The 21404-nt window shown below is 53.6% G+C and overlaps 1 protein-coding gene across 10 annotated transcripts in view; it reads right to left on the bottom strand.

Moving 5' to 3' along the window:
• Positions 1 to 21404, bottom strand: part of CDH23 (cadherin related 23) — a 389679-nt gene that overhangs the window by 144984 nt on the left and 223291 nt on the right. For all 10 annotated transcript variants that reach the window (XR_012510294.1, XR_012510295.1, XR_012510293.1 and 7 more), the window contains exons 12-13: positions 13489 to 13638; positions 12842 to 13000 (exon numbers count right to left, since the gene is read on the bottom strand). Coding sequence is in view for 7 of the 10 variants with exons in the window: in XM_074374170.1 (XP_074230271.1) it covers positions 12842 to 13000; positions 13489 to 13638 (309 nt within the window). In the remaining 3 variants the exon portion in view is untranslated. The remainder of the gene's footprint in view (positions 1 to 12841; positions 13001 to 13488; positions 13639 to 21404) is intronic.

Raw genomic sequence — 21404 nt, 5'->3', positions numbered from 1 at the left:
TAGGAGTCAAAACAGAATGGTATTGGCATAAAAACAGACACATAGATCAATGGAACAGAATAGAGAACCCGGAAATAAACCCACACATATGTGGTCAATTAATTTATGACAAGGGGCCAAGAATATACAAATGGGGAAAAGGAAATCTCTCCAGTAAATGGTGCTGGGAAAACTGGACAGCCACATGAAAAAGAATGAAACTGGACCACTGCCTTACACCACACACAAAATTAACTCAAAACAGATGAAAGACTTAAATTTAAGACCTGAAACCATAAAATTCCTAGAAGAAAACATAGGTCGTAAGCTCCTTGACATTCGTCTTGATGGGTTTTTTTGGATTTTACAGCAAAAGCAAAGGCAACAAAATCAAAAACAAATAGGATTACATCAAACTAAAAAGCTTCTGAACAGCAAAAGAAACCATCAACAAAACAAAAAGATAACTTACTGCATGGGATAATGTATTTGCAAATCATGTATCTGATAAGGGGCTCATATCCAAAATATCAATAGAACTCATACAACTCAATAGTGGGAAAAAAAACAAACCCAAACAATCTGATGAAAAAATGGACAGAGGATCTGAAGACGCATTTTTCTAAAGACGATATACAAATGGCCAACAGGTACTTGAAAAGGTCCTCACCACCACTTATCTTCAGGGAAATGAAAATCAAAACCAAAACGAGTTATCTCCTCACACCTGTTAGAATGGCTATTAACAAAAAGACAACAAATAGCAAGTGTTGGTGAGAATGTGGATAGAGAACTCTTGTGCACTGAACGTAAATTGGTGCAGCCACTATGGAAAACAGTATGGTGGTTCCTCAAAAAAATTAAAAATAGACCTACCATATGATCCAGCAATTCTACTTCTGGGTATATATCCAAAGAAAATGAAAACAATAACTTGAAAAGGTATCTGCACTGCCATGCTCCATTGCAACATTCTTTTTACAATAGCCAAGATGTGGAAACAACTGATGTGTTCGTTGATGGGAATGGACAAAGAATATGTGATATACATATATACATACATACATACATACATACATACACACACACACAGCCATGGAATATTATTCAACCATAAAAAGAAGGAACTCTTGCCATTTGTGACAACATGGATGGACCTCCTTGAGGGCATTATGCTAAATGACAAAGAAAGACACTTGTACTTATATGGAGAATTTAAACCACTACCACCACCCAAACAGAGCTCATAGATACAGAGAACAAATTGGTGGTTGCCAGAGGCAGGGTTAAGGGTGGTGAAATGAGTGAAGGAGGTCAAAGGTACAAACTTCCAGTTATAAAAAAGCTCCGGAGGTACGAAGTACAGCATGGTGACTATAATTAATGATACTCTATTGTATATTTGAAAGTTGCTAAGAGGGGAGATCTTAAAAGTCTTCAAAAAAAATGAAATCTAGTGGAATAAAATAGAACTAGGGTGTATTCACACATAGGAGGGAAATAGTGCTTTTTCCTATACATAGATACATATGCATGTGTGTATATTCTGGGTCATGAATTTAAATGTAGTTTTATTATGGATCATGGTTAAAAAAAAAAGTTTGAAAAGCACTACCCAAACCAATGGACATATGGGACTCTGAGTCACTCCAGGAACAAGGTGACGGCTAACCACAGCTGTCATCCCTTCCACAAGGATTATGCAGCAAGACTAGGCCACCCCAAACCCCTGGGCCCAGCTCAACTTCTCCCTCACCTCTGTGGGCGCCCCTCCCTGCTCCCTGAGCCTTTCTCCCACTGCTCCCAGGCCTAGGCCCTGGTGGCTGCTCAGGGCTTGTCCTTCCCCTGTCACTCTGTCCCAGGGCTCCTAACCCTCTTGGCCCATGGCACAGGTGGACTTGGTACAGCCATTTGCTTTACTGCATTTGCGAACTCATTCTGGCCCTGGCCACTCTCACAGCTACCCATTGTCCCCTCACCCAGGGGGTCCATTTTCTTCACTCTGGTGTTCTCTGAGCAACTGCCTGAGAGGAACAATCAGCACTAACCTAGTGAAGGGTGACTGACAGCCGCAGAGGACAGGGAATCATAGCTCTTGGTGTGGGGGGCAGGTGGTCACACGCTGTTGGCACAGGGGGCCTGAGAGAGCTTCCAGCACAACCCCTCATTTCACAGATGAGGACCCCGAGGTCCCGGGATCCAGGGACCTGCTCAAGGTCACCCAGTGACTGAGTGGCTCCCACCTCCCAACCAGCGCTGGGCCCATCTCCCCGGACTCTGGAGACAGCTGATTCCAGACAGGCTGGAGCTTAGTGTGGGAGCGGGCATCTGATGGTGACCAGCAAACGGGAGGGGGACTCAGGGGCTTTGGAATCAGTCAGACCCACGTTTGAATCCTGGCTTGGTCACTCACTTGCTGGCTGGCCCCAGACAGGTTATTTACCTCTCTGGGCCTCCATTTCCTTCTTCTGTACAATGGGACAGAAGAGATAAATAACCTACCATAAAATGCTTGGCAATTACGAAGCTCACAACACACGCTCACCAGGCCTGCAATGATGGACAACGGCATCCTCTCAGTTTTTTGGCAAAGGTCAGAGGCAGACAGAGCTGCTGGGAGGGGTGGGAGACTCTGGATGTGCCAATGAGGGAGGCGTCAAAGGCTTCACGGGAAACAGGACTTTAGATCAATTTGCCAAAAATCAAGTAGTTGGGCCACTCAGTGGCAGAACCCATCAGACCTTAAACAAGGTCTGGGACAATCCACTTCAGAGCAGAGGTAGGAGAGCCCCAGCTCTCCATCCTGACCTGGGCCCTAGCCAGTGGAAGGCAGCCACCTGCAGCCTCCCAATCCATAGGCCCTACTGAGTCTCCTTCCAGAAGCCGGGGTGGCAGCAGGCAGGCAGCAGCCAGCTGTGTTCTCCACCGTGTGCGTGTCTGCTTTTGCTCTCTGTCTCCTTAGCGCCTGTCCTACCTCTCATTCCATCCCATTTTGGTTTTACGGATTGATATTTAGATTAAAGAGATAAACACAACCGAGGAGCACTGAGGCCTGACAGACAGAGGAACCTGGACCCGTCAATCACCATCAGCCAGCTCAGCTTCCTCCTAGCGCCCGGCCCGCATTGCACCGGCCCCTCTGATTGGAGACGAACCCAAGAGCAGATTAAAGGGGCCCAGAAGTACAGCCTAGACACCTCCAAAATGAGGGAGGGTGGGTCTACAAAAGCCTTCCAGGCCAGCTTGGGAGCAGGGCCGGGGTGGCTACTATTTGCGTGTGTGCATGTGCGTGTGCGTGTGTTTAGCCTTCCTCTCCCCAGCCTGCAGATAAAGAATTCAATTTTCTTTTAAACGGTGGGGAAATTGGAAGAGATTTTGTTCTGTTTAAGCACAGCTGGAGTCTCAGGTCTCTAGGGATTGGAGAACAATGAGATCAATTAAGATGCCTGCGGTGAGGGGTGTCAAGAGGGGGTGAGGAGAGAGAGCACAAGGAGGGGGGCCATCCTCTGGGAGCGGAAGGGCAGCTGAGGAGACCTGGCTGCCAGGAAGTCCAGCTTCTGCTCATTCCCATGTTGACCTGTCCATCTCTGTTGGGTTTTGCTAAAGCATCTGGACGGGGTCTACCCATTGGGTGGTGGTATCATCCCCGAAACTGGCTGATACTTTATGGTGGCAATTTCTGTCACCAGCTTTAACAATCATAGAATCAAGCTGAAGCAATGCTGTCAGAAGCAGGGAGAGGCCACTGTTCTAGAGCAGCTTGGATAACCCTGGACGCCTGGCATGCAGCGGGGGCTGTTACCCCCGTCAGAGCACAAGTGTGGGCTCTAGACAACCATCTTTCCACACGTGACTCTACATCACTGCTGAGATGGCAATTACTCTCCCCATTTTAGAGGAGGAAGCTGAAACCCAGGGACAGTAAGTAACCTGCCCAAAGCCAACCTGCTGGTGAGAAGCTGAGGCAGGACTCCAAGCTGAGGCTGTCTACTCACTTCAGTGTTTGTAAAGGTGCAGGGCGCACGCGACAGTCAGGTGGGGATGAAGATGGGGGTGCCTTGCTGGGTCTTGAGGGGAGAAGGGTGAAACTGTTGACTAGACCTGAGCATGGGCTGGGAGAGGGTGGGCAGAGGGAGGGCTCCTGAACTTTCTGCCTCTCCCCACCTCCACTGCCAGCTGCGTGGTTGGAGGTGTCCTCATCCGCCTGATCTCCCGCTTCCCCCGGCGCACTCTGCCCCGTCCTACTGGCCTGTTCTCCATGGAGCAGCCTCAGTGATCCACCCAGCTCCCCTCAGCGCAGTCACCTCGAATGGAATCCCCATGCTGTCCTCGTCAGTCACCTCCTGAACTCCTCTGGTCCTCCCTCCTCCTCTCTGGGTTTCCATCTTCATCACCAGGCTCTTGTCTCAAGCCTTTCAACTCTAGCTCCCTCAGCCTGGTGGGGCTCTTTCCAGAATCCTTAGCTCAAACTCCCCTTGGCTTCCTTCAGGGCTCGGTCTACCACCACATTCTGTGAGAGGCCTGGCCTCCTTAACCACCTGGTAGAACACAGTAGCAATGCCACCCAGCACTCCTCCCCTGCTCCTCCCTGCAACCGCTGTATTTTCCCCATAGCACGTTATCTCCCTCTGACACACACCGTATTTCCTTATCCATCATCCATCCCACCACTGGAAACATACAGGGATGTTTGTCTGTCTCGTTCACTGCCATCATTTCAGGCCTATGATAAACAGTCACCGAATGCAGAGTATGGTAGTTGCAACTGGGGGCCCCTTTCTCCCAGAGAATGCAGAGACCTGCTCTAGGAAGGGCAGTGGGGAGGTTTCTGCAGGGAAGACACAGGGGCTCACAGGGTACCGGGCCCTGCTAGCAACAGCCAAGGAAGCAGGGTCAGCTCCTGTGCACCTGTCTGCAGAGCCAGGCTGTGGGGCTGGGCACATTTCAACCCTGACCTTGGAATCACATGCCCTATTCAGGATTAGGGAGGCCCAAGGGATCCTGGAATCTGGTGATCATTGTACTGTCCTGCCCCTTGCCTTTGTTCCTGGGCTGAGGTCGGCATTCCCAGACCCCACCTGGCCTAGGAAGGGAACTCAGAGGGCATCCGGCTTATCCTGTCCTTGGACTGAGCAGGAGGCCAAGGTCCAGAGAGGAAATGAGGCTGGCACAGGGTCACACAGCAAGTCTGTGGTCACAGCCCAGGCCTCAGGGGTCCCTGTTCAGCAGTTTTCCTCATGTGCCCATCACCAGAGGGGGTGCATGGGAGCCTGGCACACATAGTGCAACGTGGGGGTACAAGGCTTTGGATTCACACAAACATCTCTGCCACTGATTCGTTGGGTAAACTTGGGTCTGTAATTAACCCTTTCCATGCCTCAGTTTCCCTGAGACCTCTGCCCACATCCCTTCTTCCAGGAAGCTTCCCTAGACACAGCAGACCACAGGAGTCAAACCCACTCGGTGCCACACATCCCAGGGATGGGGGCACCCAGACAGGAGAACCTGCCTTCAGGAGGTTCTCTGTGGAGGAGGGAGGAAAGGACATTAGCCGTGCTGGCCCCAACAGGAGTGGTGACAGCAGCCTGGGGAAGTGAGGTGTGGCCATGCAGGGGAGCTGGGGAGGGGAGGGAGGATCTTGGGTGAGGCGGGAACATGTCTGTTACCAGAGGGAGATGGTTTCTCATGGGGAGGCTGGTGATGCTCTGGCAGGATGGAGGGAGAGCTAGATGGGGTGGAGAGGAAATGCAGAGGGTATGCAGGGAAGCTGGGGAAACTGGTCAGGCAGGAGAGAAGGGGTATGAGGGGTGTAGTGGGGCAGAGGGCTGGAAAGCATCACAGGGCTGGGGTGTGGAGGCCTTGAATGCCGATCCAGGCCTAGGGCACTGAACTGTACCAGCCAGGGAGCGCCTGGGATTACTCTCTTTTCTCTCTCTCCCACTATTCACAGAGCTCTTACCAGGCTGAAAACAGGATTTGGAGGGTTCCCCCTTCTGCTCATGTTTGCACAACGTCCAGGAGAAGGAGAGGGAACCGGCTGTCTCCCGGCACCATGCTCATGTACAGCATCTCAGTAAAAGGGCATTGACTTAGAGTGAGCTCTAAGTGAGTCTAAGACATTGACATTTGTGCAAATTCTATGACATTCTTCCCATTGAGACCTGGGGAGGGTCTCCATCCTCTCTTCTTAAATCTGAATCTGCCTTGGAGACTCACTATAACCAATAGAATTCAGTGGAAATGATGCCCCATCACCTCTAGGCTAGGTCAGAAGAGGCCACACAGCTCCTGCCTGGTTCTCTTGGGACACTCATTCCCCAGAGGACTCCTCTGAGGTGCTCCCCCTACAGCCCCATGCCTGAGATGCCCGTGCTGCGTAGAGGCACCATGGAGCAGGGGCTCAGGCTACGGTCCAGCTGAGTCAGTCCTCCAGCCAGACCAGCCTAGGCACCAGAGGGAGGAGCCCAGACCTGAAGGAGTAGAGCAGGACTTCCCTGCGGGGCACTGTCCATATTCCTGACCCATCTAACCCATGAATGTAAGAGCAGCTGTTGCTTTATGCCACCAAGTGTGGGGTGGTTTCTCCCGCAGCAATAGGAGCCAAAACAAGATTGGAGCCGGGCACAAAGCAAGCAGTTACCAGGCGAGTGCTGACGGAATGTGGGAACAGATAAAAACAGCGGGGACCCACAGAGCTCCTCTGGGCAGAAAATAAGGAAGCTCCTGCAGCCAGGACAGGCTACATAATTTGCATAATTTTCCAGTGCAAAATGAACACACAGGGCCCCTTGTTCAAAAATTAAGAATTTCAAGATGATGACAGCAGAGCATCAAACTAAAGGTGGGCCCTTCCTATAGCCAGCTTCGCAAGCAAATGCCCAGGCCATACAACCAGGAAGCCAGCCGTCCTGTCACGGCTGCTGTCTGCCTCCACCAAGAGTCTGGGGCCTCCTGCTGCCTCCTCATTTAGCCTTTCTGTCTTCTGCTACTTGAGGCTGGGGCCTGAGTGTTAGATTTCCAGGGTCGGGCATAGGCAAGAAGTCACCAGTGTCAAGTGAGAGGACCCATTGTCCAGTGAAGTCAGAGCCAACCCCCAAATAAGATGTGAGCTTCATGGTGGCTAAGAATACAGCCACAGCACCAGCAATCACAGCTATCAGCCACCCAGTGCTTTCTTACGCGTGAGCTCTCTAAATGCCCATCTCTTTTAATCACGGGATAGATGTTATTACTATCATCCTCGCAGCAAACATTAGGAACTGAGGGTCAGACACAATCAGGCATCTGTCCAGGGTCACAGAGACAGCAAGGGTAGGGGCAGAATTTCAACATGCATCTCCCTGGTTTCAAAGCCTTGTTCCTAAAATTCCCTCCTGCAGGTGCTGGCGCAGGTGGGAGGCGTCTCACCCTTGCAGCTAGTCCTCGTGCGAGGGGCCAGAGGGATCGGGGAGCACCTCCTGGGGCCGAGGCAGGACGCTGGCCTTCCCTGAACACCTGGCAGGGCTATCGGGTTCCCAGCACCTGGGTGAGGCCCACGTTAAATTCCCTGGCATCAGTGACATGGGAGGGGGTGTGGCCTGAGCCTGCAGGGATCACAGGGCTGGGGAGGAGGCCCTGCAGCCTGCCCGCTGACGGAAGAGACATGCTGCATTTCAATTCTTCCAGGATCAAGGCTGGCCTTCACCAGGGTCAGCCTGGGGCAGTGACATCACAACACACCTTTTCATTTTGGTGTTAGTGGCGTTTGCTGTGGGCAGGGGAGGAGGGAGAAGAGGACAAAGAGCAGCAGGTCATCTCTGTTGATGCTGCTGGAGAGGAAAAGCTCCAGGAGTGGGGAAGTGACCACCTTGGAATCTTCACCAAACTTCCAGATGAGGGCTTGGAGAGGGAGGGCAGGCAGGAGAGCTCTAGAGAACAGTGGGAGGGCGAGGGACCCTCGAAGGGCAGGAAGCATATCTATGTCGCCAAAAGTGAAACTCAACAGCAAACACCAACCTTTCCTCTTGGGCAGAGCGAGCTGGAATTAAGCCCCACAGAGCCAGAAGGCCCTGAAGCAGCGCCAGCCCAATCATCTTGCTTTATAATGAGGACACTGGGGCCCCAGAGGCTCAGGTCACAAGGCTGCAGGGGCAGGACCATGACTCCAAGTGTGTCCTCGCTTTATGAAAGCTCAGCCCAGAGGCTCAGCATGACTTGCTGACATTTTCTGAGCGTTCCCGACCAGACTCGGCGCTGAGTGTCTTCACCAACTGCTCTACTGAACTCTCACAACAACCCTCCCAGTTAGGATCCGGTCAGGTATCTTCCCAGGTGGCAGAGGAAACAGGCTCAGTGACCTGTCAAGGGCCCACTGTGGCAGAGCTGGGCTGAAACACAAGTTGAAGTGTGGACAGATGGGGCCCTTTAAGGTCAATGATAGTACAAAAAAAAAAAAAAAAAACCCCACACTTTAGGTCTGTAAACCCTTAACCATTTACAATCACATCACTGCACTGAGGCCTCCCAAAAGCCCAGCCAATGCAAGCTGGGTGGGCACTACTGTTCCCAACTGGGAAGAAAATCAAGTCCCAGAGAAGGAGAGATTGGTCCCCAACAGAACAGGATTCAGAGCCCTGCCAGAGACGGTACTAGCCTCCCAAGGACAGGCTGGGAAGAGGGCCAGGGAGGGGAAAAAGCCATGCCTTTCAGCCCCCACAGGCCATTCTGTCTGCCTGGAGCTGGGGGTGGCACTCCAGGGCTGAGCAAACTCTGAGCTGGTCTTGGGCCCCCGCAGCTGCCCCAGCAGGGCCCTTCTGACCTCTCCTTCTTGTTTTGATTGCTGCCTGAGGAGAATCCTGTTTGACAGTCCATCCCTGCTGTGCCCCATCCCCCCTGGAGCAGGGAGGCATGGCCTTGGAGTTCGGTAAGACCTGCCCCAGGAGTCACCTCCTTTCTGGCTGCTGCTCTTCCTCGGTGTCCCTCTCTCACTTTGCTGGAGAACATGGAAATAACACATTTGGGGATACAATCTTCATACTGCAGGAGGACAAACTGGCTCCTTGCACATCCTGGGCACAACTTCTGCCAGCTGTTTCCAAATGCCAGTCATGGGCCACCAGAATGGAGCAGGTAAGAGGGTGTGGATGGCTTGATACGAAACCTCTCCACTATCAGAACAGCAGCCTGACAGTTACGTTTGGGGTGGGCACAATTCAGGTGGAAGACAGACAGCTGAGCCCCAGCTGCTTTGCAGAACAGCACTCTACCTCCTTGCACAGCATATCTCCCTCACTGCATTCCAGCCACAGGGCCTTTGCACATGTGAGGACCTGTGCTTTCTCCCATGTGCTTACCTCCACTTGCTCACCTGTTAACATCTACTCAATTGCCAATGCCTCTGAGAAAGCTTCCCTGATCCCAATCAAGGTCAGGTGCCCTGTTACAGGTTTTCATAGTTCCCTGATCTCTCCATCATAGCAAGTAATACTTAATGTAATGATTCATTTCTTAGCACTAACATCTCTTTCCCAAGAGACTAAACTTCATGAGGGCAAGACTCACATCATCAGTGTCCTCAGGACCATGTGTCTGACATGTAGTAAGTATTCAAAAAACATTTGCTGAATGAATGAATGGTGAGATCGCTCTCCCTTTGTCCAGCAGCACCTAGAAACCCTGCTAGGTCCCAGAGACCCATCGCCAGGCTATAGGGCTGCCCCAAGCCCAGCAGAATCCTAGGAAGACACTTCACAGCCTTCCCACTGATTCTTATTGTCCAGTTGGAGGCAGGATCAGAAGGCAAGAATCAGAGCCTCCTGAGGATATGAGAGGGGAACAAACCATACCACTAAAAGGATGGGGAGCCACCAGCATCATATAGGAACCTACTTACGCAAACATGTGTTATATATACATCTCTATATACACATGTAGTTCCATGCACACTCACGCACACACCTAAAAGCATGCCTGTGTGCATGCATACACACCCCCCCCAAAGCAAACATATATGGGTACACGTGCCCCTACATGGTCATCCTTCAGAGTCAGGGCTCAAGGTTAAGCCTTTGAACTCTGCGTTCCCGCTTTCCCCTCCACCAATGGAAACTCATTGTTTTATAACTAGGGGCTGTAAGGGCCTCAAAACCTGGGCTGGGGGAGCCCCAGGGAGCAAGAAGGTGAGACATCAAGCCCTTCCACCGCAGTTGGGACACCCGGCTGGAGGTGACAGCCCCTTCCTGTTTCAGCTTCCCCACCTCATGACTGAACCGCTGCTTCCCCCAGGACAGGTGATGAGCCACAGAAACCAGATCTGCCAGGGGAAGGGGGTAGGCAGGCTCCTTGCAGCAGGCTTGACCTTGGCCTTCCGTGCAAATTACAACATTTTCCTTTTCTTTATTTTTTTCTGACACAACTGCCCATGAAACATTTTAATAACATCCCAGAAAAGGTCAGGGAGAAGGAATTTCACAGTCCCTAAGCAGGCAGCTATAACTTCAGCCCCTCTTAGAGCAAAGGAGGCAGAGAGATCAGGCTGACCCCAGGTCTGAGCGGAGAAGGGCAGGGTGGGAGGGGCCTGGTCAGGGCTAGGTGGTGGGTGTGGCCATGAAACTTGCCACCTGGCGGGAGCACTAGAAGCACCTTGGGGAGATTGGGAGATGGCAATGAGTGGGGGTCATCAGGGGTTGTTTTCACACCTGTCATGCACACCTCTTTACAGCAGCCTCAGAGGGGGTCATGCCCACTTTGCAGATGGAGTAATGAAGGCTCCTTAGAGGCAATGTGGATAGACCAGTGAAGGTGGGGAGCCAGGGCCCACAGTTCACTTGAGGACCTGAGCTCTTTTAGACACAGCCCTGCTGCTGGAGCTTACCATTGGGTGAAATAGCCCCCTCACATCTGCACAATTCCACAAGCCCTGGGGCTAGGGTGTTGATAGGAAAGTGGGCAGGGCTTGGACAAGACACACCCAGGAACTGGAGGCTGGCCAGATGATCCAGCCCTGGGAAGAGACCCTCAGGCAGCCAGAGGAGGCTGAACACATCTGCTAAACATCTGGAGAGGGACTAGAAAAGGGATCTTGGGCAGGGGAGCATACAGGCCCAGGAATTGCTCCTGTGCTGGAGGAAATTCAGTTTGAGAACCTACTCTCCAATGCCAACCCCAGATGGGATCAGGCTTGACACATCATCCTTGGCACCTGCAGCTGGCCATTAGCCAAGAGGTGTGCCATCCCACACTTCACACCCTACCCCTGCCCGCAGGCTCCCTCAATCCTTGCTAGGGCCACGAGAACTTGGGGCTACAAAGTGAGACCCTCCATCTCCAGCCAGAATGACAGGAAGGAATCCCCCGGCCACCAGCCAAGCCTGGGCCTCTTAATCTTTTACCACATGGTCCCAGGCCCTGTGGGGGACAGGCTGCTTGGATGTCCTTCACCCTGACATTGGAAAATGGCTGGGGGGCTGAAGACGCTTTCTTTGGGTCCAGAAGGCCAGACCCTCTGGCACTTGCTGTTCAGCTGGGCCCCCAGAGCCTCCAGCACCAGGTGACTGATTGTAGGGAACACCTTGGTGAAAGTCAGCAGAGCCACAGGCTGGGGAAGTGGGTGGGGAGACAGCAACAGCAGACTTACTGTTTACGTCTGACGGCCTGCCTAGCTGAACATCTGGTTGAAGTATTAATAACTGTCAGATGAGAAGGGCCTAGGGGTTCAATACAGTTTCATACCATCTGTCTGTAGAGTAAACACACTTCAGGGTAGGGGGCCTGTGATTGGCAGGCAATGTCTCCGCTTGGAATGAGAATAGAGCAAAAAATGGCAGGACTCTGGGGGCCTCAGCAGGCAGGGATGGGCAGCAGCAAGTTAAATTTCATAACGTTTACTGAGCACCTACTATGGGCAAGCCCCTGAACTCATGCAGCACACATCTACCACTTTGATCGACTCAGCAACCAACCTTCTCTGTTCTGAGAACAGAAGCCCCTATAGAACATCCCCTTTCTCATTTTCAGCTTATATAATTTGAATGGGGCTGTCCCAACCCCTGGCTCCATCGGCTGGGAATATGACCCATTGCTAGTATATCAGAATTACAGTGATTGGGTCCAGGATGGCCCGATAAGCTGGGCCAATGAAAATCAGCTCTGGGGCTTTTGCTGAAACTCCTGGAGAAGAATATTTTTTCCCACTGGGGTTGATAAATTGGTAAGTGAGCCTAGTGGTGCTGGTATCTTTCCTCTGCCAGAACAAAAAAGCAAAACCTGGTGCTAAAGTCAGATTCCTCCTCGACTGAGTGCCTGGATACAGCCATGCCCGAAATCACGTACACTTTGAGCTACATGAGCCAATCCTTTTTTGCTTGAACCACTTAAAGGTGTCTGGCCCTTGCAACCCAGAGTGTTGACTGATACCAATGGACATTGGAAGGGGCTCCCTGTCAAAGTCCCAGCCAAAGGCAGCTGGGGATGCCCAGGTACCCTCAAAGAGTCCATTCTTCCCTGGTGCCTGTGCTCAGATAGAGAGGGTCACCCTCCCCAGAAATAGCTCGCACCTTGTCCCCACTAGAGAGCAGGTCCAGGGCTCCTGGCCCACAAGCTCAGTATCTCTCAGGGACAAGGCAAAAAAACCAGCATATCCTGGGTCCAATCTCAGCCTTCCCCAGGCTGGTCCCTTTTCCACATTTGCTGCCCTGGCCAAAGAAGCCCCATCATGCAGAGTCCAGACGCGCTAATACATCAGCACCACAGAACACCACAGCCTCTGGGGGCTAGAGGGCACCCCGTTCCCTGACTGCCCAGACTCCTTGGGCAAAATCCCTCTGGCTGCCTCCCCCTGCTCCACCCCAGAGCTCAGTCGCCCCGCAGCAGAGCAAGGACTCACCAGGACTGTCAGCACAGAGGTTCCCATGGTGATGTTCTCGTACAAGCTGATGTTGTACAGTGGCTGACTGAAGATGGGCCGGTTGTCGTTCTCATTGATGAGGGTGATCTTCAGCCTGGCATAGCCCACGTGGTCAGGCATGCTCTCATTGGCAAAGAGCTGGGTGTGCAGAGCAAGGGCCCGGGTGAGCTTGTGCATGCTCCTGGTGCCCTTGTTCCCGTAAGACCCCAGGGGGCCTCTGCCCATCCCAACCCAGAGCATCTGTCCAAGTCACTGCTCATCCCACATGTAAGCTACTGTGAGTCTCTCCATTAATGCACATAGGGCTAGGGTAGCTGCTGAATCTGCTGGGAAGGGACGGGCTCACAGGGGCTGGACTGGCTGAGGCTGGGCAGTAGAGGCTCCTGATGGGCTTCTGTGGTTATGATGGCACCAGGTAAAATTCCACTCAGTTTTTAGCCATTTCCTTGTCCTCCTTGAAAAGAGGATGCTCAGCTCAGCCCATCATAGGTCAGTGGGCTTTTCTGAGTCAGATTCACAAGAAAAGAAGAGGGAGAGTAGGAAAGGGGGATTTAAGGGGACAGTGTTGGCCTTCTGCCTCCCCTGAAATCCCCTACCCGGCCAAGGAGACACTGAGGGGTACTTACATCAAAGTCGTAGCGGTCCACAGTCTCATAGTCCAGGGGGATGGCCACCCGGATGCGAATGTCTGCTTTCCCTTGGACAGAGGTGGGGGAGATGATGAAGTGGTGGGAGTTGTTCCCCACCAGGTACACCTCGAACATGCTGTTCAGGCCCTGGGTCAAAATGGAGAAGAAACCAGTCAGAGAGGGTACAGGAGACCAAGCCCCGGGGCATAGCTGGAGGGACAGAGCTGCTTTGGTGGGGGAGGTAGATGAGGTGCAGGGGCCAAAGAAGGGCTTGTCTACCCCCAACCCCAACATGGTCTGGCCTCCCCCGAGTGATCCTGGCCTGGCTCTGTGACCCTCCTGCCCATGACTAGTCCCTCTGGAGGTCTCCTCCAGTTCTGTCTGCCTTCATCATCCTGTGGCTGCCCACAATATCCCTTCCAGGTGGTTTCGTTCATTTTCCATCTCCTGCTCCCTTCCTCTGCCCCAGGGACACCAGGTGGGGAGGCACCAGCCAGCTGAAAGACCTGGCAGGGAGATGGAGAAAAGAACAGGAAAGGAGGGGAAGAGAAGCAAGTTCGCATCTACAGTGGGCTTGGACAGGAGAGGGCACGGAGGCCAGAGCAGGACACTGCCTCTCCCATCTGGACTGTGTCAATCGGAGAACACGGCTTTACATGTGGAGTGGACACCACCCAGATGGCTGAGTGGCAAAGTAAACCCCCTAGTGCCCCTCACTGTGGCCAGCTGTGGTGGCTGGGAGGACACTGGATCCCAGACAGTGCAGAGCTGCCATGCCCTTCACTGGATCTGCTACAGCCCAGCAGCCCAAGACCACGGTTTCAGGTAGGGAGGCCTCACTCTAGGTGAGGTGTTTTTGATCATTCTAACAAGGGCCAGACTCATGAAGCCCTCTGATGCTGCCCGGCTTATTTTCACATAAAACATGTGATATCTCCATGCTGTCCAAGTCCCCAGATCAGGAGGAGGAGGAACCACCACAGAAGGTGGAGGTCATGGCTTACTGAATTCCCGAGACTGGCCTGCTCCAAAAGTCATTCAACCTCGTGGAGGGGAGGGGGGGAATTACGCCCAAATTATCCCCCTCCAACCTAGGCAGGTGGCTTGTGGTTTGGAACCAATCAGTCAAGAGCCTCTCCTGACCCTTGCTGAGATGCCCAGTGGGTCACTGACCCAGGCTTTCAGCACCAGGAGGACACGTCCCCCTGCTCGGCTGGCTCTACCCTCCCCCGGCAGTGCAAAGCACTGCCCCTCTAGGTACACATTCCTGTTGAACCCGGGGCTGGCAAGGGAGGCACGTCTCTCGTCTTGGTTGCCCAGGGATGTTGAAGGGCTTCCTTCCAGAACCTGTTCTTGCTGAGAGGGGCAGCTAGGCCACCTGGAAGCCTTTACATGGTCAGAGAGGGATGGTCCCAGCAAGGCTGGAGAGGACACCCTCAGTGAAGCCTGTGATTCACAAGATTCTGACACCCCTGGAGCTGCCCCACAGGCGCTCAAATACATTCGTGAAATGAACGCATTTTAACATTTACTCATCGGCCTCTTGTGTTTTTTCTACTTCTAACTACAAACTGGAAGAATAGGGGCACTGCCGACCTTGGGGTCCAGGCAAGCAGTGGAACCTCCAGCGTCCCCAGACTGGAGGGGCTCCTGCAGATTGTGAGGGTGATGCTTTTCCAGCCCTGTTGGGCTGTGGAGTTTCCAGGTCTCCCTGGTGTGGAATCCATCCGTCAGATGGAGGGGACCAATTAAATGCCCGAAGGGGCACTAATAGCCAAAGCCGGCGGACTGTGACAGCTCTGAGCAGCTGACACCTCCCCCTCCCCCTCCCCCGACCTTGGCCTCTCCACCACAGGACCTGGGGCCCGAGAGGGAGGGACTGTCTGAGCTGTGCCCGAAGCAGGTGGAGCAACCCCCCTACCCCATGAAGCCCCCTCCCCAGGTGCCCAGCATGCCTCCCAGCCCCTGCCCTTCCCAGGCTCACTTACCAGGTTCTATCAGTGGAAGTCGGTCAGTCAGAGGGTATGGAGACAGAGAAGGAGCCGGAAAAGTTGGAGAGAAGAGGAAGGAACCAGAGAGAAAACGGTGAGATTCGAGGTCAGGGTAAGGGAGAGGGGCCGAAATGGATCCCAGGAGCACAGCCCCCTTTCCCCCGATGGGCCACAGCCTCTGGGGGTGCCGAGGAGAGGGGTTGGTGGTGAGGTGTGCTACAGGGGCTGGGGCCTGGGGAGGTCTGTACAGCCCCACGCCCAGAGGAGGGGGCAGGACACAGAGGAAGAGATACCAGGGCATGAAGGGAGAAGCGGGGGTCGGGGCTCCTGTCTCCCTGAGCTCCCTCTGTCCTCATGCTGGGGGAAGAGCGGGGTGGCGCAAGGCTGGGAGAGGACAGGCCATGTCCCTCTGTCCTACTCCCAGGAACCTGGACAGAACCCCTGCAGGAAACGACCCTAAGTACCGTCATGTTTTAATTTTCCTAACAGAAAATGTTTAACGATATGATAAACAGACATGGAAAGTCACATAGTTTGCAAGTGTAAGGGGCACACAACCGTCTCCCTCTCCCCACTGTCCCCACCACTTGAGTGCCTGCCCCAGGGGCAATCATACCATTGCCAATCCGTGGGTCTCTTTCCCCAGGAAATCCATGCTCACCCGAGCATTCTCTACGCCTCCCCTCTTCAACACAGACAGTAGCGCGCTCTAACGCACTGCTCTGTGTTAGACTTTTTCCACTTAAAACTATGTCCTGCAGCTTGTTCCGTAGTTGTACAAACAGCTGACAATACCAACAACAATCACACAGCACCCATTCAGTGGACGTCTACTTTTTGCCAGACGCTGTTTAGAATAATCACAGAATAACCCTCTGCGGTTGCTGTGGGATGTCTGGAGCCCCAGAGGAGCAGACCACACGCTGGGCAGTAGAAAGCCACGTGAGAGCAGGCACACAGTAGGTGCCCAGAAGTGATCAGGCTTCAGCAGCTTTTCCTCACCCGTTACCCTGTGCAATCCTCTTCCCAGCGGCCAGAGCGGAGGTGAAGAAACGCTGGAGCTTGGAAACCCCTCCGGAGGAAATGGAGTTCAGGGAGGTTGAATGAACCCCACAAGGCTGCGCAGGTTGTTGGCGGCAGAGTGAGGATAAGAGTCCAGGCCTAGCTCCAGGACCAGGGTGCCTTCCAGGCCAAAGGAAGGGAGGTCAGGGCCTGATGTGTGTGTCCCCCAACTGCAGCTCCGGGGGAAAGCTGGGAAGGCCCTGAAACTCCAGCCAGCAGGAAGAGTTAGCTGAGCAAGCTGAGGTGGTAACACTGGGCACTCCGGGGCCTGATCTAAGAGAACGCCAGCAGGAGAGGCTGCCCCGAGGAATGAAGGGAAAATGGATGAGGGAAAGGGTTCCAGCTGGAGGAAGTGGCTTTAAACACGGTGTTCTCGGGCCTTAGCGTATATGAGAATCACCTGGAGGCTTGGTAAACTGCAGCTTGCCTCCTCCTCCAGGAATATCTGATTTAGTCAGTCTGGGGTGGGGTCTGCGAATCTGCATTTCTAACAAGTGCCAGGTGATGCTGATACCCCTGCTGGTCTGAGACCACCATTTGAGAACCACTGGCCTAAGCAAAGGCATGGAGCGGGGAATGAATAATTAATGAGGAGGCAGACAAGTGAGCTGATTGCAAAGGGTCCACATACAGAAGCTGGTGAGACTGTCGGGGTAGCGGGAGGCTTTGTTCTCCTAGAGTCCCACCACAGGCCATATCAGGAGGCAGCAACAGGGGGTCACTCTAGGCTCTGGAGCAGAGGAACATGGGGGCTGAAAAAGGAAAGTGAACTTGGTGGCCATCACACCAGCGCAGCCCTCCTTACCTGGCTGCACATCAGAATTGCCAGTGGAGCTCTAAAAGTAAACACAGATGCCCAGGGCCACCGTGTCTGAATCTCTCAAGGGTGGGGCCAGGCAGATGCATTTTTTCCTGATGCCTCCTAGGGAACCATGTTGCACAGTCAGGGCTGGGAAGACATCAGCCCGGGTACGGAGGGCAGCTTGGAGGCAGCCGCAGGGATCCAGGGGGACGAGCAGGGGAGAGGCAGAGTGGTAGTCCTAGCCCAGCCAGACATCAAAAACACCTGAGGAGCTTTAAAAGCTCCCCATGACTAGCCGCACCCTAGACTAAGGAAATCAGACTTGGGGCAGGGGAGACCAGACATCAGGATTTCCTAACGCTCTCCAGGTTATTCATGCTAATGTGCATCCAAAATGAGAACTACTGGGGAGACCAGTGGCTCTCTGAGTGTGGTACTGGGACCAGTGGCATCCGCATCACCTAGGAACTTGCTAGAAATGCAAATTTGGGGGTCATACTCATACCACCTCAGAAACTCTGGGGTGGGGTCCAGAACTGTTTTCACAAGCCCTCCAGGCATTCTGATGCGCCCTGATGTTTGAGAATCACCAGGACAGAGCAAGGCTGGGGAGGGAGCAAGTCTGAGAACAGGGAGGAAAATCGATGAGCAAGATGTGGTGGATGAGCAGCTGGAGAGAGAAGACAGGGTGGGGGCTGTGAGCACGGTGCATGGGCAGAGGGACGGAGGGGGTGCCTGGGAAGCTGGTGCAGACTCAGGGCAAGCCCCTCGTCAGGCAGGAGCACTGTGTTTCCTGCCTACCCCCAGGGCTTCCTGGTCCCTTCAGGTGAGATCTCAGAGTCTCAACAAATGAGGCTGCTGGAAGTTCACCAGGCTTGACACTACAGTTGTCAGGACCCCACATATGGCTGTTTTAGACCCCAGAGCCACCTCCAGCTAAATTCCCTCAGATGCTCAGTCTGCCCCTTTTAGAAGTTACGCAGAGGGCTAATTCCTGCTGGGACTTGGCTTGTGACCCTCAGCCCCTCAGGATGTATGTGTGTAAAATTAACCCAGTTCGCTACTTGGTGCAAAACCCCTATTACCTGCAGCCCTTAGCCCAGAACCTTCCATAACAGCAGCTTCCTTTTACCAAGCCCCAACTATGTGCTTCCCATACCTTAAACAGAATCTTCACAACATCGCAGTGACATCAGTGTCAGTTCACCTCTTTTACAGAAAGGGAAACTGAAGCCAGAGAGGGTAACCTGTTGAAGGCACACAGCTACCAGTGAAGGATTCAGGCTTGGTTTCTGACTCCTATGGAGTCTAAGGGCCTTGCTCTCTTGGCCTCCTGCAAGTTGCTCCCTCCACAGAATGCTGCTCTTCATGGATGCAAAGAACTAGCATAAGATGGCCCTGGAGGACCCTTCCCACCTTCTCCTAAAGGCAGGAGCAAGGCCCAAGGGGCAAATTTCCACTTTCCCAAGGTCAGGGAGCAAAGTGAAAGGGAGGGGAGCCCAGGCTGGTGGAGTGAGCGACCCTGCTCCTACTGGGCCAGGCTGGGGGTTGGGCCTCCTCCCCACCTCGAGCACAGCCAGGCCCAGAGATGGGTGGGGGGATGGGGCAGCTGCTTTGTGGGGCAGGGAGGGAGGGAGGTGTACAGAGAGGCAGAAGGCTCTCTTGGAGCTGTCCAGGGGCAATTTTGTTGGGAAGGGAGATGAAGAGGAACTTCAAAAGGATTCCCAGTGTGTGTGGAGAGGAGCCCGGTGGATTAAATTCTCTTCCAGCTGGGAGAGGCGATGAGAAGGCTGATAGCTGGCAGCCGCGGGTCCCAGAGCCGAGCTGAGTTGCAGCGCTCGCCATCCCTGCACTGGACTAGGGAGCCGGCTGGCTGCCCGTGGGGCTGTGATTGTTCGGCTCTATTTACTTATTGGAAGGCGGAAGGACGCATGAAAGCACTCCTCGCTCCAGCTCCCCACCGGACCCCACCCTGAGTACAGCAAGCTGTTTTGCTCCAGGTGACTGAAGTCTTGCCACCCACCGCCCCCCTTCCCTGTGGAGGGCAGCACGCCAGCCCCCAGCCCAAGTTATCAGCAGCTGCCAGAAGGGGCGGCCTCCCCACCCTCGACTCCCCCTCCACTCCGGCTCCTGGAAGCGGAGGGGTGGCCTTGAGAGCGGTCAGAGCAGACGCTGCCCCGCAAGGAGGCTCCCACAGCCAGCAGACCTGGCTCCGTGATTGACCCAATATTGTTTTTCAGCTATGCATTGAGAGCTGATTACGTGCTAGGCTCTCCACAACCATCAGCTGACTAAGTGCTCACACCAACCCCCGCAGGGTTCAGGTGGTATTTTCACTGGTTAACAGCTGCCACATTCCCTGCTCTTGGGGAGCAGATTCTGCCCTGTCAGGCCACCAGGCTTGCTTGGGGGTGTCCTGGATGCTCTCAGGGTTCTCTCTGGATACCTGACTTCTCTCTGGACACAGCTTTCCTCTGCAGACAACCTGGTGCCCCAAAGTGAGGAAAGCCTGACCCACCTCCCAGACTCCTTCCCTGGATGTGAGGCCTGTAGATGCCTCCTTAGTCCCTCCGGCTCTTGCCTGGTTCTCTCCATCCTGATGATGGTGACACCACTTTGCTCCTCGGAGATGCTCATCTCTCTCTGCTATTGGTCAAGGTGGTAGCTGAGTTGGTGAATTTGTGGTGTGATGCAGAGGAGAGAACATGGTTCAGGGTGAGGGAACAGGATCTGTCATTTCCTAGCTGTGTGACCTTGGGCAATACACCTATACTCCTGGAGCCTATGTTTCTTCATCTGTGAAGTGGGGAGAGTAAAGCAAACCCCACAGAATTAAACAGTGTTGTCTCTTTGCCCCACCAGGTTTTGGTATGTGACATGTAGTTTATGTTTTCTTGCCTAAGACAGGAGTCTCCCTGATGACAGGAGCCTTGTGTGTTTTTTCCTTTGTGTTCCAAATGCTAGGGGACCCTCACTCCACCCTGTGAACCATGATGTGCCCTGGAGGGGATCTGAATTCCTTTCAATGGAAGAGGAAAGACCAGGGTTGCAAACATGCAGGGTGGACTAGGGACTTCACAGTGTTGTGAATCAAGACAGAGAAGGGCCAGGGACCACTGGAGGCACTCAGAGAGCTCTGTGGGCTGGTGGGACACCCTTAGCTCAAGGAGGGAATGGGACTGGGGACCTGGAGTGTGGAGATGGGCCTACAGAGTAAGTACCACCCTCGCAGAAGCCCTGGCCAGAACTCAGGCCAGCCAGGGAAGAGTCCTTTGACCAGAGACTCGAAGGTGTGAGGCCCTAAGCTTCAGTGGTGGCCAAAAGCACAGCCTTCGGATTGAGACTAGCTTTGGCCACTGCCCTTTCCAGCTGTGTGCACAAATGATTATAACCTCCTTGAGCCTTGACTTCCTCATCTGCAAAATGGGAAGAATGAAGCCTACCTGATAGGGCTTTTGTGGGTGAGCAGCAAATTCTTGGTAAATTGCCTGGGATGGAGTAAGTGCTCAATAAAGGAGAGTGATTATTATTGTCCTAGAAGGGAGGGAATGGGGAGGAGGTACCCCTGGGGAGGCGCTGACTTCTTGGCCAGGAATGAGAGGGGCAGACAGAGAAGGGCAAAGGCTTGGATGTGTGCAGGGGTGAGGGGACCCCCTCATCCTGGCCAGGGGGCCCTGGGTCTCCCTCCCTCCTCCACTGTGCTCCGTTGATCTAATCCATGCTATTGAGCGGCAGAAAATCAAAGTCCACAGAAGATGTATTCTTTATCACTCCTTTGTCCATCCTTTCACTTAATTAACTCCAATCAGATGGGCCAAAGTGAACCTTGGCAGGGGGCCAGCCTCTCCTCACCCCTTCACCTCAAAACTTGCTGCTTCTCCCTCCAGCCCCCCACACTTAAGGGGGCACTAAGTTACTCTGGCCCTGCCTGCCTGCCCTGGGAAGCTGTCCCACGCCCACTGCACCAGGCTGCGTGCTGTGAAGTCAGAGTCCAGGGAATAAGGGGAAAAGCCCTGCAGCTGGCACTGCCTCCATCCCCTAACTGCCTCAATCCCCAG

This window comes from Camelus bactrianus, chromosome 11 (genome assembly GCF_048773025.1).
Source record: "Camelus bactrianus isolate YW-2024 breed Bactrian camel chromosome 11, ASM4877302v1, whole genome shotgun sequence".
Lineage (NCBI taxonomy): Eukaryota > Metazoa > Chordata > Mammalia > Artiodactyla > Camelidae > Camelus > Camelus bactrianus.
This window is presented reverse-complemented; position numbering and strand designations above follow the sequence as displayed.